We start from the raw sequence: 22,702 nt of genomic DNA, 5'->3' as shown, positions 1-22,702 counted from the left end.
TTTGCCCTGTGTAATATTTTGCATGTCTATGCGACGTTTCGGTGAAATCACATTCACCATCATCAGGCTGAAGTTTGGAAACTTCAGCCTGATGATGGTGAATGTGATTTCACCGAAACGTCGCATAGACATGCAAAATATTACACAGGGCAAAACCCGAACTCAGAACAATCTACACACACACACACACACACACACACACACACACATATATATATATGTTTTTTCCTCTGTTGGATGAGGCCAGAACAAGGCCGAAATAGCGCTATCCTAGTCTCTCTTAATTTTAAAAATTCAGCAAAAACATGTGATATATATATATATATATATATATGTGTGTGTGTGTGTGTGTATCACGTTTTTGCTGAATTTTTAAAATTAAAGGAGACTAGGATAGTGCTATTTGGGCCTTTTTCTAGCCTCATCAGCTAGCCATACCCTTACTGGGAGATGTATGTCTGTCTGTCTGTCTGTCTGTCTGTCTGTCTGTCTGTCTGTCTGTCTGTCTGTCTATCTATCTATCTATCTATCTATCTATTTATCTCCCAGTAAGGGTATGGCTAGCTGATGAATATATATATATATATATATATGTATATGTATGTATATATGTGTGTGTGTGTATATATATATATGTGTGTGTGTGTGTGTGTGTGTGTGTGTGAATTTTTTGGGGGGGAAGCAGCCAATTTCCCCCCACAAGAGGAAACTTCAAGGGGGAAAAATTACATTCAGAAACTCCATACATTCACCGAGCAAAGCAGGGGTACAAACGGTGGAAGTCAACATTTATCCTGGAGCCACAACCACTCCCACTTTCTCCAGGTAGTGTTTCTTGTGGACTATCCAACTGCAGAGGCTTGAAGAAAGGGAGGGGGTCTGAGGAGGAAGAAAGAGGGAAAGTACAGACCAATTTCTCAACAACAACCCAAACAGGACCAAAGTAGTGCAGACTAAGGGGTCGAAACCTGATAGCAGAACCCCAAGGGGGTCGTGTACCTAGATGGGGTGGGGAGAGTGGGTAAGCAAAAGGGAGGCTCGCTCCATACCCGGGGGAAAGGGGAGAGGAAAAAGTGAGGGGGATGACGTCTATCCCCATCTCAAAGATTTCTCAAGGAAAGTCTAGAAGTCTGTTGGGTGTTCAAGCCCATCTGGTACCTGCAGTCAGCATCAGAGCTTCCATCCAGTAATGGACAGAGTAAAAGGGCTTGTTCCCTTATTATAATTATTATTATTTTTCACATCACCACTGGGTTCAAACAAATGAGTACTGGTTGTTCACAGCCCTGGCTCGCCCTTCTGACTCCTCTGGCAGAGGAAGGGATCCCCCAACTCTCACAGACGCTCCCTCATCCACCTCTGGCTCCATCTGGCCTTCCTCTTCAGCCTGCCCTTTAGACTCCGGCAATCCGTGGTCCAGAGGAACATGAGGTGGCCGGGCTGGAGGGAGAGGAGGTGGCAGTGGCAGGTTATGAGAGATGCTCGGCTCTGTGGAGGGAGAGAAGAGACAGGTGGACAGACAAGAGAGACAGATGGTCTGAGGTTAAGACAGGAAGAAGGAATAAACACCGAGAGCCAGTATTATTCCAGCAAGATACACATCACAAACAGATTTAGCATCAACTATGTTATGATATCCAATGCTTGTCAAATGCAATCATTCAGGAATTAATAAAGGAGGATATTTGTATCTCAGGGTTTTATTACATTGATTTGGTTTCTAAAACTTGTTTCTTGCAATAGCCCCTGAATGAAATCAAGTTACTGTTGTCAAAAGAATGTATAAAGACAGGAGTTGATTATTATACCTTGTGGCTGTGGTTTTTTTTTAAAAAAAATCTATACCAAAATATATACTTCCCATAATCCATTATAATATGCAAAATTGGCATAAAGCATTGTGCTTCTGCATAAAGTCAGCTTAAATCATTTGTAGGCAATTCTTTGGCGATTAGGCAAGTTCCAGGAACCTTGTGCAAACTGATTATACTGAATTGCACACTTTGCACATGCACAAAAGCACAGCCGTTTTACCAATGTGCAAAAATGGACACATTATGTTTTGAACTCTATCCTTAGAATCAGGTTTACTTAAGCCAGAATTTATGTAGGCTAGAAATTGTTTGAACTACATTATTATTACCTGGGCTATTACCTGCTCAAAAATAATCTAATTAATTTCAGGTGTTTCTACTGTCAGTCTACAGCTAGTGCCTTTTAAGGATATAAGGAACTTTTAAGGAACTATCATTCAACAAGGTAAAATCCTAGGCTATGTTTAGGTTTTTTTTATTATTTGATAGATACCATTCAGAGACTGCAATTCCAAATACTGTATTAATAGAAAAAGGCTGACAATTATGGAGAGATGGAAGGCATGATAAATGCAGCATTGAAATCCCTATCCGTTACTTTACACTAGCATGTGTCAACCTCAGCAACTTTGAGAAGGTGTGGAATTCAACTTCCAGAATTCCATAACTATCTGGCTGAGGAATTCTAGGAGTTGCAATCCATACTTCTTAAAAGTTGATAAAGTTGCTCTATACACATCTCACAGAATATTGGCAACATGCAATGAAAGGTGACCATTAGGACATGACTTTTTAATTAAAAGAGAATTTCAAATACTTCCAGAATTTGAAGGGATGTATGTATTTTATACTGCCAATATTAGATAATTAATTCACTAATTTAAGGAAAGGCTACATATACAGGTGAAATCATGATTTATTTTGCCCTAATATGCTGAATATTCTACTGTTTGGAGCTGGAAAAACTGAAAAAAATTAAGAGCATAAATGTTTAAGCTCCTTTACAAACATCTTGTGCTATTTTAGAAACATATTGTACTGTTCTTTTTTTTTCTCCTCTAGGAGACAATACCTATGCAGTATACAGTACCTACCTTATTTCTATAACATATTTGGGAACTATAAGAATTTTCAATTATGGACATCTTCCTGTGCTTCATAGTGAGGACAAAAGTTAAGGCAATCATGCTGGTAATTTTTTCATTCTTGATCACTCTTTATGCAAGAAAGATACCTCTTTCTTGCATAAAAGCTTGTGCTGACCAAATGGCTCCATCTTCATCTGAATCACCAGAGATGTGCTATGTTCCTTCTTACCTCAAATGCTCTACTGTCAACCCACTGCCAAATACACCCTCCATCAAGGAACTCAACGATTTCAGACCAGTTGCTCTAACATCTGCAGTTATAAAAACCTTTGAAAGACTAGTATTAGCCCACCTGAAAATCATCATGGATCCACTGTTAGACCCCCTGCAATTTGCATACCCAGCAAATAGATTGACAGATGATGCTGTTAATATGGTTCTGCACTACATCCTACAACGTCTTGAATCTCCAAAGACCTATACAATGGTCCTCTTTGTAGACTTCAGCTCAGCATTCAATACCATATTTCTAGATATTCTTCTAACTAAACTAAATCAGCTAGCTGTATCTGACCAACTTGTAAATGGATCATAAGCTTCCTAATAGACAGATCTAAGCAGAATTTCACCAGATACTTATACAATTATCACAGGGGCCCCCAAGGCTATATGGTATCTCTTTTCTCTATATATACCAATGACTGCAACTCAAAAGATCCGTCTGTTAAAGTACTGAAGTTTGCAGATGTTACAACAGCGATTGGTCTCATTCACGACAATGACAAATCTGCATACAGACAGGACGTTGAACAACTAACCTTGTGGTGTGACCAGGACAATCTTAAACACGTTCCAAACCGTAGAAATTGTGGTAGGTTTTAGGAGAAATCCTCCTATACTACTGCCGGAAGTGCTCCAGCATGTCAAATATAGTCTGGAACCAGAGATGCTGAACTCTTACAATACTAGACAACACAGTATCAACAGCAGAGACCTTCTAGTTTCTAGGTTCTACCATATCTCAAAACTTAAAATGGACATCTAACATACAAAATGTCAACAAAAAAGCACAATAAAGAATGTTCTTTCTGCGCCAATTCAGGAAGCTCAAACTGCCCAAGGAGCTGGTGATACAGTTCTACAGAGGAATTATTGAATCTATCATCTGCACCTCTATAACTGTCTGGTTTGGTTCTGCAATCCAACAGGACCGACACAGACTTCAGAGGATAATCAGAACTGCAGAAAAAAACCATTGCTACCAACTTGCCTTCCATTGAGGACCTGTATACCTCACGTGTCACAAAGGGGGCTATGAAAATATCTACAGACCCACCATATCCGGGATATAAATTATTTCAATTTCTATAGGGCGTTGTATATCAGAACAACTAAATGCACGGACATTTTTTTCCTGAATGCCATCTTTCTGCTAAACAACTAATTCCCACAACACTGTCAAACTATTTACAAAGACTGTATTACTATTACAGTATTCCTCTCATACTTCCTATTACCTATCTCCTCCCACTTATGACTATTCTTCATTTTTTGTATCTCTATGATTTACATTGTTTATTTGTTTCCTAGTATGATTTGATTGCTTATTTAATAACCTATGACTGTCACTAAGTATTGTATCTTATGATTCTTGATGAATGTATTTTTTCTTTTTATGTACATAAAAGGTATATACACCTAAGACAAATTCCTTGTGTGTCCAATCACACTTGTCCAGTAAAGAATTCAATTCTATTCTATTCCTATTTAATTCTATTTCTATTCTTCTCCAAACTAGAATTCATTTGAAGTCTTGGATTATAAATCTCATTAATATCAAGCAAATGGCAAAGACAGTCTAACCCAAACCATCTTGAAGGATCTGGTAGGTGGAAAACTGGTTTAATAAATAGTATTCTTCATGTTACATTATGAGCTTATCCAGAAAGTGGTGGTGGCCAGACAGGGAAATATCACCAGATTCAAAATTGTTTCAGCCACTTGAATAAGTAAATTTCTAGAAGAAGGGAGTAAAAGAGGCAGCAGTACTATTATTTGGAGTTTGGGTAGATAATTGTTAACTTTAGGCTGTCCATCACAAGTGAGTATTTTCTGCAGGGTTCTGCTGTATCTAATGCAATTGAATTATAGAAGGAGTTGCCCAAATGATAATTGAAACTTTAGCTCTAAGATCTCCCTCTGCAGAACACTGGCAGCTCCCTTGTGCCAAACCAGACCATGGTTCCATTCAGTTAGAAAAAATATTAGTGACTCTTCGGGGTTGTGGACAGAAGCCTTTCTTAGTTCCACCTGGAAATGGTAGAAGCAGCCCCTGAAATCTCTCCCCTGCTTCCTGGTGTCAAACACAGTGGATGGCGTGGACACTGCATTCACATGACCCATGGATAGCGATGGCTATGGCGTGGGGGCCGTGACACACGCACACACACGGTCATATCCCTGCCTTCCTCCTGTGGTACCTATTGCACACTTACACGCAGTCACCCGCGGAGGCAGCAGCAAGGATGGAGATGAGGTTGGGGGGCGAGTCGGGGTCCCCACTGAACCCAGACACTGGTGCTCGGCTCCCAGCCCGGTCCCGGCCTGTGACAGAGATGCCCACATCAGAAACAGGGATTGGGGATGAGGAAGAGAGGGAGCAGTGAACATGGGGGTGAACAGGTTTATCCTCCCTCCTGCTACATGCATGCCAGGGCTGGAGAAGACTGGTGGATAAGGAGTGGGTCAAACAAAGGAGGGGCAGACTGGAACGACAATGGAAAAATGTGGAGGGAGATGGAGCGTGATATGGACTAGCAATAATGTCTATGTTCTTTCCCCCCTGCAGCTCCACTTCGTCCTACACTCACCATGCAGCCTTTGCGAAGCAACCACATAGCTGACAAGCGTCACATCACTGGAGCCCCCTGATTCGAGGGGGATGGGGTGGACCCGGAAGTGCTCCAGCATGTCAAATATAGTCTGGAACCAGAGATGCTGAACTCGGCACTGCCCTTCTTCATTCAGGGAGAGGCGCAGGTGCTAGGGGGTATGAAAAGAAAGCTGGGTGAGAAACTACTGAATCAACGTCCAACCTATCCTGTCCCAAAGCCTCTTATGTCTCGAGGCAAGACGAAAGGCAAAGAAATCTAATAAATAAATTTTAAAAACCACCATTTGATAGATTTCCCCCCCGGCTGCACTCACCTTGGCTTTGCCCTGAAAGTTGAAGGTCAGGACGTATTCCCCCCGCCGTGTCTCACTTTGACGCACTAAGAAGACGCCGTGGCTGTTTGCTCCTCCAGCCAACACCAGCTGGGCGGCCTTGAGACGGGACAGGGTGCCATGGAACCATGGATACTCAGAGAGTGGGTGTTCGGTGTCACCAAGGCTACCTCCGCCCGGGTCGGGCTCACCTTGGAAGAGGAAGGAACCTGAGCAAGGAGAAAAGCAACGGGAAACAGCCAACGCTCAGTCAGAGGAATGCTCGACCTTTTTTCAACTCAAGGAGATGCCCCAAGTTGCGTGACTGGTTGGCGTACAATTTCAGAGGTTATCTCAGAAAAAAAAGAAGTTCAGGCTAAGTAATACAAACCCTGCCCGCTTTGGACTTGTTTTACAGTAGTCCCTCACCTATCGCTGGTGTTACGTTCCAGACCCGGCCGCGATAGGTGAAATCCACGATGGGGAATTTCTCCTCCTTCCCAGCTCTTTCTACAACCCCAAGCACACCACCACCGCCGCCAACCACTAAGCGCACCTCCAAAGACTGCCTTCTCGGCACTGGCAAGGCGGGTTGAACGAGGGGACGGGCCTCCACCGGAGCTCAGTCCCCGCCCCGCTCATCATTCGCCCAGCCGCGGGCTGGTTGGCTTGTCCGTATCTGTGCCAACGCTGACTTCAAAACCCGCGATGAAGTGAAGCCGTGGCGGGTGAAGCGCAATATAGCGAGGGACTACTGTACTGTTTTTCCTCCACCGTTATGCCACCCCCAATAGAAGCTCCAGTAAGGGGTCGGGGTGGGTGGGAATTTCTCTGATCCTCCTCAAATCTAAAACCAGCTCATCCCAGCTCAAAATGTTACCTGTGGTTTCGGGGGTTTCAGGGAAAGTCGTGTGGAGGAAGCCAGTGGAAAATTGCCCTTCATTAACTGGCACCCGAGGCAGTAGCTGAGGAGGAGGCAGCTCCATTGAATCGAAGTGTGAGGCAGCAATAGAGACCGAGCTGGGAGACATGGAGGCCGAGGGGCGTTCCATCAGTCCACCGTAGGCACCTGGAAAGGAAATGTTGACAGGCTGGGTTCAGCTGGAAAATCAAAGGAACAGGGAGCTCGCTTCCCGTTATTCAGGATTCTACTTATAACCAATATGTGCTTACAGCTCCACGCATCGTTAGAGGCTCTACACACTCACTTCACGGTCTCTTTCAGCTGCTCCCCTCTGGGAAGAGGTTTCGAAGTATTTTACAGCAGGACTACTAGATTCTGTAACAGCTCCGTTCCTTTATGCCATCCGTCTTGCAAACTTGCAGGATTCTTTTTTTCACCATGTATATGCACACATTCGAGCTAGACTGTGACGTTTCTGTGTCATATATGCATGTGTAAGTGGGTATACGCATAATGTTTATCTTTTGAGAGCTGAATGCAACAAAATTTCATTTTAATGTATGCCCATTAGTGTACATTTGAAATGACAATAAACTTTCTATTCGATTCCATTCTATTCATGATTACAGTAAGTTGAAACCAGGGTGGATAAAAAAAATCAAAGATATTTTAAAAGATAAATAAAATAAATTGGATTTTTGGGGGGGTTTAAATTAAGACTATTTGATTTAAATTGGATTTTTTTTTACTTTTATCAAATTTATTTTAATAAAATGCTTTTGAAGTAAAACTCTATCTAAAGATAGTTTTCTATTTAAGTTACATTAGTTTTTTCAGCATGAAATTGATGTTAGTTATGTAGCATGAAGTTATATATTCTGCAATATTTACATTTTTGGGAAACTTATTCAATGAATCCAGCCTCTGCAAGCTGCGATAACATGCGCTGAACTGATGCATTCACACAGTTTCACAGTAACCATGAGATAAACCATAAAACAAAGTACAGGAATATTCCCATATCCCATTGTTTTGTAAATCAATGTAGGCTACAAACTGTATGATTGTTTGAAGAGAAACATAGAAACATAGAAGACTGACGGCAGAAAAAGACCTCATGGTCCATCTAGTCTGCCCTTATACTATTTCCTGTATTTTATCTTACAATGGATATATGTTTATCCCAGGCATGTTTAAATTCAGTTACTGTGGATTTACCAACCACGTCTGCTGGAAGTTTGTTCCAAGGATCTACTACTCTTTCAGTGAAATGATATTTTCTCACGTTGCTTTTGATCTTTCCCCCAACTAACCTCAGATTGTGTCCCCTTGTTCTTGTGTTCACTTTCTTATTAAAAACACTTCCCTCCTGGACCTTATTTAACCCTTTAACATATTTAACTGTTCCGATCATGTCCCCCCTTTTCCTTCTGTCCTCCAGACTATACAGATTGAGTTCATTAAGTCTTTCCTGATATGTTTTATGCTTAAGACCTTCCTCCATTCTTGTAGCCCGTCTTTGGACCCGTTCAATTTTGTCAATATCCTTCTGTAGGTGAGGTCTCCAGAACTGAACACAGTATTCCAAATGGGGTCTCACCAGCGCTCTATATAAGAAATGCATCTGAACCATCAGGCTCCAATTGTGAGGAAGGGCAAGCAATAAAAATGAAAGTGAAACCTCCTCAGCAGCTTATAAATAAAGAGCACCTGTCATTTCAGTTCCATCATGGCAGCACCCACTCACTTGCTGCCCGCCACGCCCCTCACCTTGTTGGGTCACTGCTGCATCACCAGCTATCCCATTAAAGCAGGTCAGAGGAGCCACCACTGTGGGCCAGAGATGACAGTTGCTCTTTAAAAATTATGATTTGAATCAAATGCTAAAATTTAAATCAACCCGATTTAAATCAAATCCACCCTGGTTGAAACAGACAGAAAGTACTGAATAATGGAGGCCAAACATTTCAGGCCAATATATTTCAGCCAGTTTAGGAATGGTTGAAGAGTACACACTCAAAAAGATCCTCTAGAACAGAGGTCCCCAACTCCAGGTCTGCAACCCAGACACAGTTTGAGGCCCGTTGGGATCTAGTCGGCAAAGTAATTTGTGAGTATGTGATGCTCTAATTGCACAAGCAGTGGGCATGCGTGCAAAACTATCCTTCCACGTCACCACTATAGATCCACAGGAGCCAGAAAGATTGGGGACCACTGCTCTAGAAACTATTTATATTGATATTTTTCTTCTTATTCCCTTGTGTAACTTCTCTGCAAGTGTTTTGTACTCCTTCTAAAACAAGTCTAGGTCCTCCTTTAGACTTTCTTAATGCCTATCATTTTTTTCCTTTATTGTTTTCAGTCAGATAAAATCTTCCTTCTCAATCCAGCCTTATATTTTTTCTTCTCCCTTATACAGGTAGTCCTCGACATACAACCGTTCATTTAATGACTGTTCAAAGTTTCAATGGCAGCAAAATAAGCGACTTAGAACTGGTTCTTGCACTTACAACCGATGCAGCATTCCCACCGTGATGGGATCAGATTTTAGGTGCTTGGCAACCAACCTGTATTGACCCCACTTCCTGCCTCCTGGGGTCATGTGATCACCATTTGCGGCCTTCCTTGCAAGCTTCTGGCAAGTAAAGTCAATGGAAGAAGCAAGAGTCACTTAATGACTGTGTGATTCACTTAACAATTGCAGTGATTATTTATCAACTGTAGTAAAAAAAAAAAAAAGGTGGTAAAATCGGGCATGATTCACTTAACAACCGCCTTGCTTAGCAATACAAATTCTAGTCTCAACGGTAGTAGTCAGATGAGGACTACAAAATAGTCCTCAACTTACAACCACAATTGGGCCCAAAATTTATGTTGCTAACTGAGACATTTGTTGAGTGAATTTTGCCCCATTTTACAACTTTTCTTGCCACATTTGTTAAGAGAATCATTGCAGTTGCTAAATTAGTAACATGGGTGTTAAATGGATCCTGTGAATAGTGTTCTATCTTCTAAAAACCAGGTTATTTCCTCTTTCAAGGTTCATAACTGCATACTGTATCTATATCCCGAAGGTGTCTTTGCTAACTCCTCGAGAGAGAGCACACGTGTTGTGCTCATTTCCTTTGTTCTTAACCTATAGCAAATAGATCTTGGCAGATTCTGAAAAAAGTTAAGAAAAGTTTGTTCTTAACCTATAGCAAATAGATCTTGGCAGATTCTGAAAACAGTTAAGAAAGGCCAGAGCCAATTATTATTTTGGAAACCACCAGGAAACTCTACAGTTGTAGGCACTATTGGAAGTTGAACATACACTGCAGAAGACAATGATAGAAAACCACATCTATATTGTTGCCAAAAAGCTTGATTTCAGGCATGGTTTTTTAATCTTTATCTATTTTTCTTGGGAAATTAGTAGTGTTTATCAAAGTTTTATTTGATTTTCTTTTCATGAATATCAAATCCTAGATTTAATACTATTTACATATTTCTCGTGTGCTTATCTTGAATGAGTAGTTTGTGCCTGAAAGCTGTCTTTGGTGTAATCAGGGTGTCCAGGGGGAAAGCATTTTGAAATTCCCTAATATTTTCCTGTAACTTGCGATCTAGTTAAGGCACAGTCATAGATGACATCATACCAAGCAGTTAAACCATGGAGAAATATTGGTAGCTGAGGAAGCAAGTTGTTGCCAGTTATGCTCATTTTTGCTTGACTCTACCAGGCAGAGCAATCTGGGTTTTTTTATATTTTTCCCTAATTTTAAATATTTTAATACAGTGTTTTTTCACCCTGATTTATTCCCTAATTTCCAGGTTTGCTGGTCACCCTGTGTAATGGGTAAAAACAAAAAAAACTCATATTAAATAAACTTTATTGGCAATCAATTATTGCTGGATTGCCACAGCATCATATAAGGCAGTGTTTCCCAACCTTGGCAACTTGAAGATATCTGGACTTCAACTCCCAGAATTCCCCAGCCAGCTGGCTGGAGAATTCTGGGAATTGAAGTCCAAATATCTTCAAAATGCCACCGTTGGGAAACACTGCTATAAGGTACAAAGATTCAGTTGAGATTTACTGACTCAAGGTCATGCAATCAGCTTCTTATCTTGCCTGGGATTTGAACTCTGGTCTCTGCCGGTCCTGATTTTACAATCATGCCATATGATAACTCCACCTACTTTTTAAACAATCTAGAAAATTTTTCTTGATTAAAAAAAACCCTGAAGTTTTTAATTATTTTTTTTCATCCAATATTTAAATGATCTAGGAGAAATCTCTATGGGTTGATATCTTTGCTTAGTATGGCTGGTTAACTGATCTAGACAGAAGCTTTAGAAGGCTACTATAATACTTCCTCTATTTAAGATAATTTCCACTTTATTTATTTTCCATGCATATTGGTTAAAAATATATATGCCAGCCGATATATATATATATATACAGGTATAATTGGGATATACACGAGTAAGTCATACTACCTTATAAGTTGGATTTAATGAGTGTGGAGGAGATGGGGATTTAGCACCTACAATTATTGGCTTATTTGTAAGTCTATATTGTAGTACTTCTATGCCTGGTATTGCATGGTAGAGCTTTTCAGAAAACGTCGTCCTTGAGGGAAGCATACAGTTAATCCTTGAGTTACGAACTTAATGGAGCATGCCAATTACATTCATAACCCAAGGATTCATTGGAGTAAATCACATAAAACAAATGTGATCAGTCCCTGCTTTCGCTCACACATTCGCTAATCGAATGCACAGTTGATTAAGTGCATATGAGGTATATCAGGGTAGGGAAAGCCATGGGGGGCTTAGCAATGGAACAGGCCCCCTGCTTCAGACCGCCAAAGCAGGCCCACTGAGATATTTCATGCTCCCACCCCTGGGGTCCCCATCATAGCTCCACCCCCATCCTGCCATGGCGAGTCAGTTACCTTGTGAAGATCTAGCTGCCTGCTCTGCAGCCTCTCTGCCACAGTTTCTTTGCCTGGTTGCAGTCTCAGCGCGAAAAGTGTTTGAAAACCGAAAAGACTTTGGGGCAGCAAAATCATATTGCTTCAAGCTCCCATCGGCTCGCCAACATTTTTCACACCAAGAATGGAAACTTCTGATCTTGCACTACAGTACAAGTATAGAGTCTATAAACAGTACAATCTATGAACGGGGGCCTATACTAGATCCATGGCAAAGGGAAGGCCTCTGCAGAGAACAGAGGCTTAAAGTACTGTAGTGCTTGCCGCTGGTTTACGTTACTTACAACTGAAAGAAAGATTTAAATTAGATAAAAAGCATTATGGGTTTAACTTTGTTAAAAATGAACTGGATATTCTATTGTGTGATATTGATGAGCATATTATTGCTAAAATCTATAAAGTGTTATTGAATTTAAATCTGGAAAATGAACAAGTAAAGCACTGTATGATTCAGTGGGCAAGGAATTTTGGATGTAATGTAGTTCTTGGACAGTGGCAGAATATGTGGAATAAAGAGTTAAACTTTAAATTAAATTATTATTTAAAAGAAAATGTCTATAAGATTATGTATCATTGATATTTAACTCCATATAAATTGTCAAGAACATGTAAAGGTACCTCAAATGAATGTTAGAAATATCTATGGTGGACATGTGATAAAATACTGAAGTAGGCATGACAGCTGTCAGCCTTGATAGCTTTAAGGCAGGATTAGACAGATTCATGGATGCCAAGTGTATCAGTGGTTATTGAAACGGATGTCTATGTTGGTTGAGGCAGGCAGGATTCCCTTGAGTACTATTTGTTGGGGGTCAAGGAAAAGGGAGGGTTTTGCCTTTCGCTTTCTGCTCAAGATCCCCATCTACAATTAGTGGGCCACTGTGTGAAACAGAAAGCTGGACTCGATGGCTTTGGCCTGATTCAGCATGGCTCCTCTTATGTTCTTATGGGTCCATATCTTAATACAGAAAATTCTTAAAGTGAATATAGAAAGAAAATCAGAGACTTTTCTTTTGGATTTAATCAGTGTTTCTCACTTATTTTCTCTTATGCCCCCCTCTAGGAAGAAGTAAATATTTCGGGTGCCCCCAACTCTCCACTGGGACAACTGTGTGCAATATTTAACACATTTTTGCTGAAAAAACTCAAGCAGCTTATAAACGTGATTGGGGTGTAATGTGTTTAACTGACACCTTAATTTACTTGGCTTCATGCCGCCAGGCATGGGGGAATTGAGATACTCTTTCCCCCTAGGCCTTTACAATTTTATGCATGGTATGTCTGTATGTATGTTTGGTTTTACAATAAGGGTTTTTAACTGTTTTAATATTGGATTGTCATATGCTGTTTACTACTATTGTTAGCCGCCCCGCGTCTACGGAGAGGAGCGGCATACAAATCCAATCCAATCAAATAAAATAAAATGCTGTCTGCTGCCAACATTTTTAGAGACAGTAAACATACCGGTCTTTCCTTGTCTCCCACTATAGTCAGAGTGAAGCCAAGTGCTACATACGCTTCGTCATATGTCCTCATCTTAGCTTTTGGGAGATGTTTGTCTCATTATCGCCATCTCTCTCCTTCTTTCTTTTCATCCCTGTTAAATATTTTTCCATGGTGTCTTTTAAGGATTTGTTATATGCACTTCATCTCTCCTCCTCTGTGGTGTGTGCTATTGTCCGGTGCAAAAAAACCCTACTCCCTGCAGCAAAAACCCCTCACATTCCCCATGGTCACGTGTCTCCCTCTGACAATGCTCCATGCCCCTCTGAGGCACCCCACTATTTGAGAAACACTGGGCCTAATGGAGCAAGATTGGAGGGGGGAATCAGAATTCTGATGTTAGATATGTTGACAACAGCAAAACTATTCCATGCACATAAATGGAAGGTCACCTCAATTGATGAGTGGCTACAAAGACTGATGGGAGTTAGCAGAGATGGCTAAATTGACTGCTTTGATTGAAGGAAAAAAAATACAAATACTTGCTTGGAAACCACTCTCGACTTTTTGCTTGAGGTGGAAAAAAACTAGTTTGATTTTAAGTTTTACTGATTGGACAGATTTTTTTTGTTATACAAATGGCTGGTTTCTATTATTATTATTATTATGAAAAAGTAAAAAATTGAGAGTAGATCTTAATACTTTATTTTACTGCACCACAGGAATCAGAAGTCAACACCTTTTTTTAATTTTTCCTTTGCTTTCCCCCACTATCCACTTTTCCTTTCCTAATTTCCCTAATATTTGCTTTTATATTCTCAAATTATAAATTAATAAAACTATTTGAAGTCAAAAGGAGAAAAAGGTACAAGTACTGTGGTACTGTAGTATAAGATCTTGCAGTACTTTAGGCCTCTGTTCTCCACAAATGAACTGAAGCAGATAAAAGAACTCATGGCTCGCTGGACCATCATAAGGTAAGTGAGTCTCCACAGCAGTGCTGGATTTTAAATTAGTTTGCCACTGGTTAGCTTGTGCGCTTGTACAAGCAACGCTTCTAAGCATACACAGAAGCGTCCCAGAAAGGTGGGAGGAGCATCCAGGGCAGGTGGGAGGAGTGTCCTGGGAGGGTGGGCAGAGCCTCTACTGCCACCAGTTCTAAGAACCAGTCCAAACCAAGAGAAATCCATTGCTGCTCCACAGGCCGAAGTGTGAACGACTGCTATAGTGTGCTGCAACATTAATAACTTTGGGACTGTGTTGTAAATACTTTTGGGAGAGGGGATGATGTTATAACTTCAAACAGGCAGTAAATGAACTGTAGTAACTCGAGGATTACCTGCATTCTATTGCAAACAGGTTGCCTGCACAAAGACATCATTAGAAAGCCTCTTTGTCTTTACCAAGAAATCAAAAAGGCATAACAGTGCGGGTATACATTGTGCCAAATACACACCTTGGCTGAGCTGTTCATTGCTCTCACTCGGTACCATGGGAAGTTCCCGGCTGGGCATGCTATCTGAGTGGTTCATGAAGGGCTGCTCCAGGCTATCAGTACTTTCTCTGTGGAGACAAGTATCATTAGCAATGTTTCTATAGTCCAAGACTACATATATCTAATCATCTGATGTTGCAAACAAAGGTCCTACCTCTTGTTATATCAATCAAACTATGCACCTGATAAAGTGAGATGAATCTCACAAATGCTTATACCCTTTAATATGCTTATACCACTAGACAACTTTTAATTTTTGCTACAACATATTTCCTACATTATTAAACCCCGCCTGGGAGTTTTCCGAGGAATTTGCTTCTACTGTTAGAAGCAAAAAGTCAAGATAACCTTGAGCTCTTATTCAATTGCTTGTTTAAAGGAATAAGAATCATGTACCTGTTCCACAGCCATCCAAATCTCAGGGTTGCACCACTGTTCAATTAAGGTATAGTAAGAACATTACTGTTAATACCTACATATTTGTTCTCTTTCTCATTCTTGCCCTAATTTTCCTTCTATAAGCTGTCATGAGAATCTGCTTTATATAAAACTGGAGAATGAATCATAGTTTATTATATCCCGGTCTGTGGAAAAAAGACCAAGTCAGGCATTGCCAATAATGAGATATGGTAGAGCTGTCGCCTAAACGTCTGAACACACATAGAACCAGCAACAATACAGAGGGAAAGTCTCAGTCCTCCATATAAAGTTTTTATTAAGCCCTAAAACTCTTCTCTCTTTACTTGTTGACTGAACTGAGACTCTAAACCTGTATTCTATGTATTCCACCACTAAGCTGTGGCCTTTCTTGATGTTTAGGTTAACTTACCCCAAGCCCATGCATTCCTGAATGTCAGCCAACCATGATCGCATCTGCAGTGAGTCAACAGTCTCAAGGATGTACTCCAAGGAACTTGATAGCTTGGAAGAAGGGCAAAACAATAATAAATACACAACACTATAGGATGGATTTTATTCTAAAGCCCCATTTCCTTCTGAAATGATAAACTCATATTAGTGAGAGTAAACAATGAAAACCATTCAATTGAATTGAAATGAATTGAATAAAGACCTGATCCCCATCCCGTCCATTTTTTAGTTTTCTCAGTTTCAGCTTTAGTACAGCTTTTTAATAATATTTCAACCTGTGTAGTTTTAATGTTTTAATTGTTTTTACTTGTTTTATAGCTTGCAAGCTACCCAGACCTATTTTGCAGTGGGGACAGGTGGCATAAAAATGTAATAAATAAATCAATAAATTTTCAAGAATCACGCATGCACAATTAAAATCCAAGTGCTTAATCCATCTGTTCCTATCTTAAGGTGGTTACATACAGACACAAAGTATCAAAAATGTCCTCTTTGGCTTTTGATAGAAGGGCTTCAACACTAATCAAATCCAACAACTGAAAAAATATTTTAACAGTTTATTATCCCTCTCCTCATTCAGCTTTGAATTCTTTGCTAGATGTGCTTGTAGTTATCTGCTTGCATTCCCATTGGTTTTAAAATTTAAGAATCAACGAGAACCCAAATCCCTTTCTCCCAAATGCATATTCCCCATCACATCATTTAAAAAGTCATTTCATATACAAAATAGATGGACTCCTCTCCCTCCCAAAGACATAAACAAGTTTGGAAGGAGTAAATCTGCTCAGAAATATCACCACTGCTGAATGTAGGGAACATTACTAGAGAGGGAGAATAGAAATGGCCATTAATTTTCTCTAATGAAAATGAGAGATAAGAAGCAGACAACTGCTGAAAACAACTCCAGACAGATGTTAATAATAGATTCTGAGTCAATAGAAGAAGAAATTCAATTCTACGCATCCTTTGGCTAAACATACATAACTACTAATGTTTCAATTATTACCAAATCTTAACTGTACCCCCATCAACCCTTTTCTGACCTTCAGCACAAAAGTGTTCTCTTTGTCTGGCATCTCCAATGGAGTTGTTGTCCGCACATCCATCACACAGGAACAAGCAATGCTGACCCGTGGTTTTGTTGCCTGATGGTTGGGGTAGAAAAAAAGACTGTTGTAACTATATTCTCAAGGCCTAAATTAGGAACCCCAAAATTTTGACTTTTCCCCGGGACTTATCTCTTGCCTGAACACAATGACACATTGCTCACCTTTGGTGGGATATAGAACTCCAACAGGTAACCCTCCCCTTCTCCCTTCCCTGCTTTGCGCAGGAGAAGACGGCATTTCTGCCAGCGTGTCCTACTGCCCCCGCCTGACCCATCATCAGCCACAATGTAGTTCAGTAGGCCTTCCCGGCGCACACTAGCCAGTTCAACTCGGAGAGTGGCTGGGGAGGCTTTGTTGAGCCGAAGACGTTCAAATCGGTGAGTCCAACGCTCTGAGTCACCACCACCCGAAGAATTGGAATTACTGTTGGCTCCAGTGGGTGTCCTGTCTCCGCCACCAGAGGATGATTCAGCTGAGGTCTTCCATTGCAGAATGCCACGCACACTACCTCGGACACTACGGCTAACATTACGCAAAGAAAAGCGCTTCTTCAGTTTTGGCTTCGTAGCGGTAACGGCTGCCACAGTAGAAACATCTTCAGAGCTGCGGGACTGGCTGCTAGAGAGGCCAGAAGGCGGACCTAATGGAGGTTCAACAGGGGAAGCCACCGAGGAGTCACTACACGTCTCAGAGAGGTCTCGTGCAGAAGAACAACCAGTGAAAGGGGCAATGTCACAGCGGGGCGGAGAGTCACTGGTGTAAGCCCGGCTCATCTCAGCCTCAAAATGTTCTAGGAAGTGCTCTGCAAAGCGGTGTGAGAAAGCAGCTTCCGCTCCTGGGGTGGCAAACTGGGGGTTCTCACCAAGGAAAGTCCGGAAACGACGGGCAAAATCAACTGCAGCAGCACGAGCATGGACTTCGCAGAATTCCCGCCAACCCAAGGAGGGGAAAGAGGCAGGTTCTCCCACCATCCCTCCCCCTATTGGTGACAATGGCACTGCACTTCCGTTCATGATCACCCAGGTGGGGCTAGGTAACAATATATCCAGTGCCAGGATTGAATTGCTATTAGTATCAGTGGTTTTGTGACCTGAAGAGGAAAACAGAGGAGTTATTATAAGTTATAGGGTAGAAACCACCTACATACATAATGTCCATTCAAGGATTTTTCAATAAGCCAACCATTTTCTTTTCATGCACTTTTTTTATTAATCAACAGAGGGGGTGTATTGTTGTTTTTATCTTTCTTTGATTGAGAACTATAACTGCTAACACATTTACACTTCTGAGTATTTCACACATGCTTAAAGGCTTAAGATACCATTCTTAAAAATCAAAATAATAGAAGAGTCAGAGTATTTTTTTTTTAAAAAGGACCTAATGAAGTGAGCCAGTTTTCTATCAGAAATTTAAGAAACAGTGGAAACAAGGTACGAACAATGGCATAAAAGAATGGTGCAGAGCTTGCACATTTTGGGGTAGCGGAAAAAATGTTGCCTAGATAACTGGACTATCTAAAAATAAGCACTGTTCCTTAGTGAAAGCAAAGCTAAAATATTATTTTCTGGACAAAATAAATTCTCAGACTGAATCAGTAAGCCAAGTATCACCCTATATTTATTGTATGGACATGGGGATGATTAAGTCACAATAAATATGTGATAAATCTTACCATCAAGACTGAACCTCCATACTTCTGTATAATTAATACAGTCTCAGAGAATAAACAAAGATTGGCAAAATATAAATTGAAGTACATTAGCAAGTTTCAATTAGATGAGCAATCTGTTGCTAGATACTGAGACTTTCAAAGAATGCTGAGACCAAGTACATTAGAGCAGGGATCTCCAACCTTGGCAACTTTAAGCCTGAAGGACCAACTCCCAGAATTCCCCAGCCAGCTTTGCTTTGCTGGTTGGGGAATTCTGGGAGTTGAAGTCCTCCAAGCTTACAGGTTGCCAGGGATGGAGACCCCGGCATTAGAGGATGATCCTAGTTTGTATTTTTGATAAATAATGCATATTGCTGAAAATTAGACTTCTTTTGAAAATTTTAAATACCTCTGTTGAAAATATATTTCTAACAAATTTAAGATTCAGTCAACCATTCCCAAAAATAGATAAAACACAATAGAGAGGGTCACTCTATTCTCCAGGCACCAGAGGGACAGACGAGGAACAACGGATGGAAGCTGACCAAGGAGAGATTTAACCTGGAAATAAGGAAGAACTTTCTGGCGGTCAGAGTGATCAACAAATGGAACGGCCTGCCAGCGGAGGTTGTGAATGCCCCAACTCTGGACATTTTCAAGAGGAGATTGGACTGCCATCTGGCTGGGGAGGTGTAGGATTTCCTGCTTGAGCAGGGGGTTGGACTTGATGACCTGCAAGGTCCCTTTCAACTTTAATAAAATAAATAAATAAAAGATTATGCTTACCTCATAAACATATGCAGTTCAGTTCTTACTATAGTATTTCCCAAGCTTGAAATCATTTTTACACAGAGCACCTGCATATCAAGGGGAAAATGTTTAATGTTTTACATGGAGGGAATTTTCAGTCTAAGCATGTCTTTTCAAATCAGTGACCTATTTGCATTTCTAAAATGTCGAAACCTCAAAAAAGAAACTGTGTAGCTTCAAATATCAACTCATCTAAAAAGCTATTTGTATAATTATGCAATTACCAAGTTTTCCCATATTCTTTGAGACTAGTCAAAATTTTGTGGTCTCACAAAAGAGAACATTCTTATCTCTGTTCTCCCTTAGGAAAAGCCACTTTATTTATTTTCATCCCATCGTTATTCTTTTTTATAAGAAACTCAAAGCAGCAAATATACCTAAAACTCCTTCCTACTATTTCCTCCCACAACAACCCTATGAGCTGTGAAAGAGAATCAGTGACCCCAGGTTACTGAGCTAGCTTGCATGACTAAGGCAGAACTAAATACTAGACTATATTCAATAATACCTGAACTATTTTATAATCTATTTTCTAGACCTCTGATTTTTTTAAAAAAACGATTTATATTGAAAGTTTTTTAAAAGGCTGATGCTTGTGATGTATATGAAGAAAAACTACATAGTAAACAAAAAACAGAACAAAAAGAAAAAACATATACACACACACAGACACACACATATATATTTTATAGCATCTTAAAACTCTGCATACTTAAACCAGAAAGAGAAAAACATCACAGTTCTATCATATCTTCCTTTCATACATCAATACTCATTGTCTAACTTATGCAGTTACAGTATACGTATTGTTTTCTTTTTGTACTTCAAAAATTTAATGTCTCATTCACCCATCATTATCATCATAATACTGATAGTGATATATCCTGAAAACAATGTCAATTATCAATTATAATCCCCTTTTGCTTCTTATTGCTCAATCTTTTCTCCAATATATTACCATTGTCTGTTACCTCTGATTTTTAAGATGAGAGTGAATGCTCTCCAGTTCAGCAATCATGGTGAATCATTCTTGAAATGGTCATTTCTCTGAACATGGATCAGTATAGATAGGAAAATATGTACCTAATGAAGAATAAAACAAAATGTTGTGGATGGTCCTGCCTGCTGTGGAAATAGCAATAGCATTTACACTTATATACCACTTCATAGTGCTTTTAAGCCCTCTCTAAGCGGTTTACAGAATCAGCAAATCCCCCTAACAATCTGGGTACTAGAAAAAGATCCTACAACTGAACATTTGCTGTGGCAATATCTTTTAGGAATGCAAATGATGTAGAAATGTCATTAAATACAGGGGGGGGGGGGGGGTTTAAAATTGCTTTTCATGAAAAGCAAAACCTTTGAGATGTTGCACTTTTCCCCTGTGGTTAATAGCAAAAAATTGATAGAGAGAGCAACCCCTAAAAGATATTGGAGAGGAAACAGCTTATTTTTTCCCCCTGCAAGCAATTTCATGTGCAGAACTGGAAAACCGCGGGAGTTGTTTTTGTCACATGCATTTCAAATACAGGGCGTTACAACTCCGTGAAGAAGACCTTCCTGCATCGGAGTGACCCGATCCACATGACGTGGCTCCTTTTCTCGTCACGCTCCAGCTGACTGGGGGTAAAAGCCCCACTTTGGAAACCTGCTGCTGCGCTCTTCAGGACTTTGCCCGCGCGGCCTTCGGATCGCCGTTGGTGGTGGTGAGGGGAAGCAAGGGAGCCGCTTGATTGACGAGCCTCACGGTCCTGCCTTGAGCTCGGCTGCGAAATAAAAGACACCCTCCCTGCCCAACCTCCGGATCCAGGAGCCCCGCAACCCACTCGAGGGAGGGACGAGGGGCAGAAGGCGAGCCCGTTCTCAAGGGCAGGCAGGGGAGCCGAATGGAGGTAGTGGGGGGAGGAAGGTCTCTGCGCGGGCGGGAAAAGAAGAAAAAGGGCCTCGATTCGGCTGGGCGCATCTGTCACTCACCATCCCGGCCTTGGGTTCCTTCCAAGATAAAAGGGATTGTCTGTCCCCCCCCCCTCTCTCTCTCACTCTCCCTGGCTTTCGTGCACCATTTCCGCTTCCGGGTTTGTTTGTATGTTTTTGTTTTGTTTTTGTTTTTTTTTCGTCGTCGGTGTCAATTGTTTTCCTGTTTTCATTTCCGTCTTCGTCATCCGCTCGGGAGGAAGAAAAGGCCGAAGCGGTGGAAGCCGCGGGCTTTACCATAGAGAGTAAAAATGGACCCGGCTAGAAGGGTCAAAGGCCGAAGTGATGGAAAGCTACGAGCTTTTACCATGGAGAGTCAATGGACCAGGATAGAAGGGCCAAGGGAAATTCGGAGAATCTTGTTAACGTAAGCTGTCCTTCCCTCGTTGGACGCTGCGTCCAAGTCGTTGCCATGGCGGTCCGTGACGTAGATTTGACGAATGCTCATGGAGTAGGGATGTTCTTTGGCGGTGAGCGTCTTGTTCCGGTTGCTCGGGGCAACGGTACATGCGGAACTCCCCGCCTTTTGCAATTCCCCGAATGGTAAATAGGAAGTACTGTCCACGGCAACGTTGCTCTTATGCCAAGGCTGGAAGTGCTTGTATGCAATTTTTGAGCACATCCAGAGTGCTCTCTCTAAGGAAAGCCTTCTGTCCACTTTCATTGTGGATTGGATAACCGCGTTCCTATCTAGACAAGTGGTCCAAATTGGAAGTGCTATATCAAATCCTGCGCCTGTCCCTCAAGGCAGTGTTCTACAACCAACACTCTTCAGACTGTACATAAACAATCTTTGTGCTCATATTATAAACAACTGTGTTCTCTTCGCTGATAATATTAAACTATTGAATACCACCGACAAGGCTGCTACCCTTCAGAATGGTCAAATAACTGGCAATTTCAAATCTCAACCAACAAATGCTCTGTCTTACACATTGGCAAAAAGAATCAAAACATCAAATACAAACTTGGAGCAAACAAACTTGTAGAGGACCCTCACCCTGTCAAAGACCTTATGGAGTACTCATATTCAATGACCTAAGTGCTAGAGCCCACTGTAACAGCATTGCCAAAAAGGCACTAAGAGTTGCTAATCTAAGCTTACATAGCTTCTTCTCTGGTAATATTACCCTGCCAACCAGAACTTAGAAAACATTTGTTAGACTAATTCTGGAATACAGCTTGCCGGTCTAGAACCCGCATTGCATGTCAGATATTTATATAATCAAGAGAGTCCAGAAATATTTCACAAGAGGAGTCCTTCAGTCCTCCCTTGCAACAAAATACCTTATTCCACTAGACTTGAAAGGCTGAGATTAGACAATTTACAACTATATCACCTCCAATACGTTCTAAATGTG

General features: G+C 40.9%; 1 protein-coding gene across 2 annotated transcripts; it reads right to left on the bottom strand.

Moving 5' to 3' along the window:
- Positions 1-782: 782 nt before the first annotated feature.
- On the bottom strand, positions 783-21,423 carry LOC139155329 (SH2B adapter protein 1-like). 2 transcript variants are annotated; one of them, XM_070730461.1, is made up of 11 exons: positions 20,339-20,450; positions 19,344-19,414; positions 17,068-17,996; positions 16,841-16,942; positions 15,757-15,848; positions 14,889-14,995; positions 6,987-7,175; positions 6,110-6,336; positions 5,773-5,944; positions 5,398-5,506; positions 783-1,488 (listed from the first exon to the last, which is right to left on the bottom strand). In XM_070730461.1, the coding sequence occupies exons 3-11, from the start codon at positions 17,917-17,919 to the stop codon at positions 1,470-1,472; spliced, it is 1,869 nt and encodes a 622-aa protein (XP_070586562.1). In that variant the 5' UTR covers positions 17,920-17,996; positions 19,344-19,414; positions 20,339-20,450; the 3' UTR covers positions 783-1,469. The 2 variants fall into 2 exon arrangements, with proteins under 2 accessions (XP_070586562.1, XP_070586561.1); XM_070730460.1 differs by lacking the exon at positions 5,398-5,506 and adding an exon at positions 21,342-21,423 and having other exon boundaries at positions 1,156-1,488.
- Between the last annotated feature and the right edge of the window lie 1,279 nt (positions 21,424-22,702).

This window comes from Erythrolamprus reginae, unplaced genomic scaffold, assembly GCF_031021105.1.
Source record: "Erythrolamprus reginae isolate rEryReg1 unplaced genomic scaffold, rEryReg1.hap1 H_1, whole genome shotgun sequence".
Taxonomy (NCBI): Eukaryota; Metazoa; Chordata; class Lepidosauria; order Squamata; family Dipsadidae; genus Erythrolamprus; species Erythrolamprus reginae.
Note: the sequence above shows the minus strand (reverse complement) of the source record. Positions and strands in the feature narration are given on the sequence as shown.